General features: G+C 41.8%; 1 protein-coding gene across 2 annotated transcripts in view; it reads right to left on the bottom strand.

The window, feature by feature from the left end:
• Positions 1 to 205: 205 nt before the first annotated feature.
• Rmnd5a (required for meiotic nuclear division 5 homolog A) overlaps positions 206 to 8645 on the bottom strand; it is a 66790-nt gene continuing 58350 nt past the window's right edge. Inside the window, exons 8-10 of one of the 2 annotated variants that reach the window (XM_057767593.1) lie at positions 6520 to 6674; positions 4576 to 4662; positions 206 to 3481 (exon numbers count right to left, since the gene is read on the bottom strand). In XM_057767593.1, the coding sequence (XP_057623576.1) occupies positions 4599 to 4662; positions 6520 to 6674 (219 nt within the window). In that variant the 3' untranslated portion in view covers positions 206 to 3481; positions 4576 to 4598. Of the gene's footprint in view, positions 4663 to 6519; positions 6675 to 8645 lie in introns of both variants that reach the window. The other variant, XM_057767585.1, reaches the window with a different exon arrangement.

Below are 8645 nucleotides of genomic sequence, written 5' to 3'. Positions count from 1 at the left end.
ACAAATTCAGCCTCTGTTCTTACCCAGAGTGCTGAGGTGCATCCCACTTACCCCCAGATTTGGGAACACAGAGTACCCTCTTCTTCCCACACTGCTGGTGATGAGATGCTGACAGGGACTTTCTCCTCTCACAATAAGCACCTCCACATCCCACCCGGACTTGTCACCTGGCGAGTTCACAGACTGGTTCCACAAACACTTTTTAAATGTGCAATTCTTTAATCTTAAAAAATATACACAGGAGAAGCCATATGTTTTACATAGGAATACACACAATAACAAAGCATTTCTTATAGTTTTCCAAACTCTAATGTATCAGTCCGAAATTTATAAATTAAATATATCAGATTTTTTAAGTTAAAATGAGATCCCTGAAACTACTGGATATGTTAACTTTCCCCCCCAAAATAAAATGAGCAGAGAGTATCAGTATGATTTAAGTAAGGTTTATTGTTACCTTTATTGCCTATAATCTAGAAGATGCAATTTTATTGTGCCTTTGCAAACAGGATACATCTCTTAAAAAACTGATCAAAAATTTCCATACATATAGCTCTATATGATAGATTACAGTGCAACACTATTCATAATTATAGAAACACTATAGAACCCAGGAGCACGGGGTAAGCCAAAGAAATACAATCCTGAGCCATCTGAGCAAGATGATCTGATGAGTTCTTAGTGTGAGTTAGAAAACGTGGTGAAGGGCATGCGCGCTGCGGTCATGAATGAAACAGGGCCAGCAGCGGTTGCTTGCTAGCTTTCAGGGTGATGGGGAATTTCCACACATGCACACTCATTCGCACTCCTGTGTCCTTCTGCTTCCCTCCCATCCCAGGACATTCACTCCAGCCCCTTCCCAAAAGAAATGTTCAGGCACTAAACCCTACAGAAGCTCACACCTGCCTGGCTGGGAGTGGCTTCAGTCGGCTACTACAAAGTGTAGGTATCCAGCCATACCATGGAGCGAAGCACATGCTAGGAGTCTAGCTGCTTTTTCCTCTTTGGAAATAAATGAAGCATATGCCTGCTACAGCTTAAAAATGCCTTAAAAAAATTTCTCTTGCTACATCTCGAAGTAAAATCAACAGCGGAAAACTCACCCTAAAACTAACTGCCTCGTCCGCTACTAAAATAAAATACATTTGCCACTCTGTTTTTGGTATCTACTCAATTGTAATTCAGAATGGAAAGTTAATGAAGCTTGTACCTGCTTATGGTGAACACTGCAGTACCACATATAACCTGTCAGCTGCAGGCTTATGAAACACCAAGTTTTGTATGTGATCCTTGCTACATATTCCCTCTCTGTATTCCCCAAGACCACAGTATTCTATTGTAAGATAATGTACAGACAGTTCAATGGTGAAAAGTATTTGGTTTGTCTTCACCATACACATCCTAGAGATGAACTGAACAAGCCACATCTCCATACCTTCCCTGAAGATAACCTGAGTCGGCGGACTAAAGAGACGGACAGCATTGTTGTCAGTCTACTTAATGAGAGGTTGGGCTGGGAAAATAGAGGGCTTGTGTGGTCCACCAGCAGCTAGAATTGTGCAGATAATCCAAGAGCTCTTGGCTTTTGACACTGTCCTAAAGGCTGCCATCACTGAGGTGGAAACAGTACATAGCATAAAAATAAGGAATCTGAGCTGCACAGTCTATGGGACTGGTTACTTGGAGAGGACGACTGGGGGATCCCCATCCCCACATGATTTGGTGTGGGTTTAATGTCTCCCTACACATTAGCTGCTGTGGAAAAAGTAAAACGAAAAATTTACTTCCTTACTTATTTTCAATTAAATGCTCACACACTCACAAAACACATACTCTCTGAATATGAGGTGGCTCTTTTTCTTCAATTTTTTAAAAATAAAGAGGCACCAATACCCGTTCATTTATGTATTAAAAGTCTCTATAATCATCACTGAACAGAAATGGCATCTGTGATGATCACACAAAAGAGAAGAGGAAACAACAACTTCAGCCACTGCGGAGAAGCTCTGGCTACACCAGAATCTAAACATTTGCTAGTACGGTTTTATTGGTTCAGCAGAGTCCCATGGCGGCCTTGGTCCACTACTGGGAAAGGAAATGGCTCTTAAAGAAGCTACGGCTGTTTCCAATGCCTGTTAGCCATGTGACTGGCAATCGTTGCCTCTAGCATAACCTTCTCTAGTAAGAGGCTGAAAGAGACAGATGGCATCCTCCTGCATGCTGGCATGAGCACGGCATCAGTGATGGCATGGTCTCACACCACTGTGAAGGAGGTTCTAGAGTAGAAAGGTCCTAATGTTGTACGTCAGCATCTTTGGTCAAGGTCTGGCTTCTTCAAATCCACCTCTGCTGCAGTCAGTCTCTCACAGATTAAAAGTTCACTCAGGTAAAGAAGAGCCTAGAACCTAATTTTCATGGTAAAACGTCATTCTTTAAAGTTTCACGAGCTTCACAAGAAACTGCCAATGTGGCTCACAGCACCAGGAGGACCAGGCAGAGCCTCTGTCCTTAAAATGGCCTGAGCCAACTATTTGAGGGTCTTGCTTCCAAAAAGGATTTGCCACCAGCCTCAAGAACACGTCTGTATCACACAAACTTTATGTGAAGTCTAAATGTCATATAGATGTTTGAAGTTGGAAGGTAAGAATAAGTTATGGGGGGAAAAAACCCTAAAAACTAAATTTGGCTTAGGAATAACAGTTATTTATTTATTTTATTTATTTATTTTTTTTAAAAAAGCCTGACACTCTAGAATTTAATTCAAAGGAAAACTTATCTATAGTAAACGAGTTTACACCCTCAACAGGATACTGCCTGGCACTCTGCCTTTTCTCCTGCAGTTCAGAGGCATCTCTGCTCCTCTTTCACTGCTTCATGGGATATGGGGAACTTTACAGAGCATCCCACAATAAAGCAGAAGTCATGTGAACCAGGCTGAGTTTGAACAAAGCATGCACTCTGAGCTGGGCCAATCATGATCCCGGCTAACCAAAACAGCACACAGGAGCCATCACCATGAAACTGACCACATGGTCATTCCACAGGGCTTTTCTGAGTATTATTCTTTCCCTTCACAAGCAAATGCCAGCTCCCCCAGGTAAACATTTCAGCAAACCAGGCTAGTACACCAGTGTGAATGCCAGCAATTTCTAATTAACTTAGCACCAAAGCTGTTATCCCCGTTCCCTTAAACCAAGTCCATCTGTATTTAATATAGGAAGAGTCACGTTTCTCTTTGCTTCAGTGTTTACAACTTCCTCATTTTCTCATGAAAGTACTCCTATGCTGATGTTCAGATCTATGTCAGATGAAACGAAGTTGTGGACTATCTGGTGACTTTCACACAGCACTCTTCTCAAGGTGAAGTATTTCATGGGTTTAAGTCAGATTATGTCCACAGACGTCTTTGCCATGTAGTTCTTCATACAGAGAATAACTCTTATGCAAGACTCTTTCTGGGAAGTGCATTAAATGAAGACACCTCACAAAAGAAAAAACATTATCTGTAGCCATTTGATTACTATACAGGTCCACAGTCAACTCAAGAAGACGCTGCAGGATAGAGGGGTGAACAATATCTAATCCAACACAGAACAATGTGGCCGCAGTACAGAAGGTGCTAGCGTCTACCCTTAATGACCTGAAGTGATGAGTCTGGCAACTGCATTTAGAACTGGAACATGCTTTTTCCCTTCCACATATACAATGTTTGATGCTGGTGTACATATTTATAGCCACATGCACAACACTGTGTGTCTGTGAGAAAAACTAATGTGATACCCAGCCAAGACTTGAAGGCAGACTTCAAAGGACAGGGTGCTAAGACCGAGAGACCATGTATCAACTTAGTAACACCCTTACTTCAGAATTCCATTTATTAAATATACTTTTTAAAAAGCACCTCTTGGTAATAAAAGCAAAGAACCAGTAATATCCCTTTCATTCTCACATCTGCCGGCTAAATTCATGATGGGATTTTAAATAGGAAGCCTGCTGGGGCTACAGACAGAACTCAAATGCAAGCGTGCTGACTTTGAAGCAAGAGCTAGAGCAGAGAAAAACATCAAAAAGCAACACAAATCTGGAATTTATCACAGCTTTCTTCCTTAAGCCAAAAAGAAAGATGAAACAAAAAAGCAAATTCGTTGTATAACCACAATTCACTTTGTCAAACTCCTATAAAGAATTTTCATTTAATTATGTATATATAACAAGAAAAAAAGTTCTTCCACAAACACGCTCAAGCTTACAATTATCAAGAAAATGACAGAAGTAAAAGCAGGAATATTAAACACAAGTCAGGAAGGTCAACTTCTGTTTCTGCTTTTAAGTAACAAAATCACCATATAGTAAGTACAAAACCTGCACTGAATGGCAACTGCTGGTGTGTTTACTTGATCAGAAACGGAGACCAAGAGTGATAAAAGCCCTATGGAACACCATCTGGAGCACACCCTCGTGCACACTAGCGTGTCAGTAGCTTCTGGAGCACAACTTATAAACCCGGCAGTCCTTGGATAGCTGCAGTCAATGGATCGCTCGTCTCGAATGTACCCATAATTCAGTTTCACTTACAAATTGCAAACAAACTCATTTCTTCAGAAAAATATCTGTTTGGCATCTCCTGGACTTTGTTCCATTGGGCAATATGGACATTTTAATCTAAACATAAGAGAGAAAAGAATGAGTCAAAGAACAAGGTCAGCACCGAGCACTTAGGTACCATATGTGCAGAAGCACAGCTTAAGTGTTTATTTTGCCTGGAGGATTAATTATGCCCCCTTAATTGTAACTGCCAGCCACGCTTTGAAGGGTCACGGAAAATAAACCTCAGTCAGATCTTCACCTGAAAGCCTCTTCAATACTTAGTAACTGGTGAAAATTGGTTTTTTTGGTTTTTTTAATATTTATTTATTTATTATGTATACAATATTCTGTCTGTGTGAATGTCTGCAGGCCAGAAGAGGGCACCAGACCTCCTTACAGATGGTTGTGAGCCACCATGTGGTTGCCGGGAATTGAACTCAGGACCTTTGGAAGAGCAGGCAGTGCTCTTAACCACTAAGTCATCTCTCCAGCCTCGTGAAAATTGTTTTGTAGGTGAAACAAAGACAATTTTCTGAAAACTGATTCCTTAATTTCAGAAGTAAATCTAACCTAAGCCCACCAAGGTTTACACTGCACCTGCCCCTAACTGAATTTCAAATGTGTGAACTGTATAATCTATTCAAGGACAGCAGATATGTTGTGAGCTGCCAAGCCTGCACCAGGAACAGCCCATACAGCCATCAGTGACAAAGAACACTGCAGGTCACCAGTGAACTGCACTGTCAGGGTTTCTGTGTGGTCTGGGCAGGGCAGAAACAGTTTCTTTCAAGCAGGAGCCCTCCCAGAAACGGGTCTGCCCACCATGGCCCAGAACCAACACCAGTGAAGACTTTTCTGTAACTGCTTAGGCCAGAATACCTTTGAGACTTTTTTTTTTTAAGTTGGGCTCATTATCTATAAAAATTACCAATGTCTATTGATGGGGAAGCTCAGCCAATCACATTTGGCTAGGGTGTGGCCGCCTGGGGCCAGGGAAGAAAAACCCGGGAATCCAAGGTGTACTCTCTCTTTGCGACATATTGTGGACATCGGAACTTTTACCCCGGTCATGTGAGTTTTCCCCGTTTCCAATTATTAAATTATATTTGTTATTTTTGAGCTGGTCTGGTTAATTCTAGCGCACCGGTCAAATATGCCTTCAGTCTATGTACTTATAACCATGATCACAATGGCAGGAATTTATCACATGTGGAGAACACACACTGGCACTGTATTCATCAATAGGAAGTCAACTAAACAATTATATCCCATAATGCAGAGTAGCCTACATTTCTGGGGGATGAAGGCAGGAAGTAGGCTGAAACAATCTCACGTAGCTCAGGATGGCCCCTCCAATTTGCTATGTAGTTGAAGATGATTTTGAACTTTCTACTAGATCCTCTTGCCTCTGCTACTCAAATGCTGGGGCTATTCTGGTAACTTTAACAATAACAAATGGCTCTTTTGCAGCATATAAAAAGACTTCAAAATAAATCCCTAACTGAGAAAGGCAAAACACAGAAAGGAAAAGGGCATATTTAGTCCATTACTCTTAAGACCTTAGAGGGAATCAGACTACATTTATAACTCTAATCTCCAAACCCTTGAGCAGATTAAACTAACCAAACAGATTAGATGTTAGCCACTTTCGATGAATAGTTAAGAAACTAATTTCTGAATCTAGTTATGGACTGAGCATGGTGCTGCACTCCTTTATTGCCAACACTTGGGAGGCATGGGCAGGCAGATGTCTGAATTTGATGTTGGCTTGATCTTATAGATCAGCCAGAGCTATACAAAGAAACCTTGTCTCAAAAAACAAAAACAAACAAATGAAATACTAAATAAATGCATAATTCATAATTTGTTTATCCTTATTACATCTTCATGCAAAAAGATATGTATTTAATGCTTAATAAATCAGACACTTACTTGCTACCATTAAACATTTTATTCAGGGCATCTCTTGATATAATATGACCACAAACCAATTTCATGGGTGGATTGTTATCTGTTGTTTGCTGACGAAGAATGGGGCAGGCAAATATGGAGTGATACCAGCACTTTTTACCAAGGTCCACTTCAATCTGTTAGAAAAAGAAAATGCAGAAAGGCTAGTTAATCCCTGAAAGCCATCCACATTACCACCTATTGTGCAGCAAGCCCATCTGTTTGAAGCGACTCTGTGGAACTGTCTCAAAGAAAGGGAAGCCTTAGGATTCAAGTTGAGGTAAACTAGTCTGCAAAACTACACTACTACTTTGTAAACCAGACTCTGAGGTGTTAGGGAATCAAACACAATGCTTCAGAAGCTAACACCATTTTTCAGTGGTACCAGGAAGCAAACTCAGAGCCTGGTCCATAAGTGACCAACCACTAAGCCACATCCCTGGACTAAACACCTTGGAAATTTATCAGAATGTAACCACAGGATTGCGATACCCTGACTGTTCTGCAGACAGCACTGAGGTGATAAATACAGCGCCACAACCCCTCCAAGGGAAGTCTATGTACAGCTGTCCTTTGTGAGAGCCTCGGATCCAAGCTTCCTATGCAAACTGTGGGGAGCGGTTCAGAGAAAACCTGAAACAGGGAGGGGAGGCAAGTTTTGTCTATCCTCCCCCATTTCCTTTCCCTTTTTTTTCTGTTGTTGTTGAAGTGTTGGGAAATCCAATGCAGGGCTCTGCACGTGGGCAGGTAGCTTTAAGCCAGCACTTCACCCTACCCCTCGCCCCGTCCCTTATGCAAATACCTTTTTTTTTAATTCTTGAGACAGGATCTCAGTAAGCTGTCTAAGCAGGCCTTGAACTTGAGATATAAGATACCCCTGCCTCGGCTTCCAAAGTACCTGGAAGTACAGGCTTGTACCACCAGTTCCAGCTTAAGCTAAATCTCAGCAGGATCTTTTGTGATTTGTATATTAAAACTCATTGCATAGTATCACCATTACATTTTTGCCACAAACATATCAAATCATATAAAAGCTTGAAGTCATCTAGCAGAGCAGCTGCTTCATACCAATTTCCAGTCTCCCTTCCTTCTCACTCTGTAATAGTTACCGTTCAAACGTTCATTACTGCCAGGTGTGGTGGCACACATCTAATCCCAGCAGAGAAAGGGGATTTGAGTTTGAGTTCCTTGCCAGCCATGGACACAGAGACACACTGACTCAAAAAAATAAACAAAATTAAAATAGACCTATTAATAAAGTTCTTTAAGGAAAAACTGACAAAGAGTAGGGGATGGAGTTTAGTATTCACAGAGACCTGAGTCCAAACTACAGCACTGCAAAAATGGTAGAAGAGACCTATCAACTCAGTACCCAGGAGGATCAGAGGAATCCTAAACTGGACATACAGTAGGAGTGGACACACAGTAAGAATATCTTCAAAAAAGAAAAAAGAGGACAAAGTACATCAAAGCCATCGTGGGGAAACATTACCAGCCACTACCTCCTGTTGCTTCCCTAGCCCCAAGTGCACACTTTCAGCTGGGGTCCTACTGGTTGCTCTACTTCAGTGTGCAGTCTCAAAGATGCTCACAGCATGACCATAAAACTGCCAGTGCTGGGAATCTTCTCACGGCATTGAGTTTTTTTCCTTTGTTCCAGCAGCAGCAGCAGCAGCAGCAGCAGCAGCAGCAGCAGCAGCAGCAGCAGCAGCAGCAGGGTAGAACGCTGCTTCTGTCCTGACCACATGGAGCATTGGGAGGACACCTGTGCCTTCAATCACAAACCATCTTCAACAAGCTCTTAAAAGTTGATGCAACCAACTGACAGGCTTACAGCTGGAAGGACAAAGCAACTGCAGACAAACCTATGTGCAGGTGTGGCAAAGAAGAAGCCAACACCAAAGGCTTAATTCAGTCCTCCAGGGTCTGGACACAACTGCGTCAGAAATGGTAATTTTAAGTTAAAGCCTTAGTGTCCTCTGCCAGAGGAAACACATAAAATAAACTCTGCACAGTGTGCCTGCCGCCTCTAGGCTTCAGTAGCCCATAAAGAGAAGGGGCCCTCTTTTTACAGATAAACTGCTGCCCATAAGTGAGCTTACTAGAAA

The sequence above is a fragment of the Chionomys nivalis genome, chromosome 1 (assembly GCF_950005125.1).
Source record: "Chionomys nivalis chromosome 1, mChiNiv1.1, whole genome shotgun sequence".
NCBI lineage: Eukaryota > Metazoa > Chordata > Mammalia > Rodentia > Cricetidae > Chionomys > Chionomys nivalis.
This window is presented reverse-complemented; position numbering and strand designations above follow the sequence as displayed.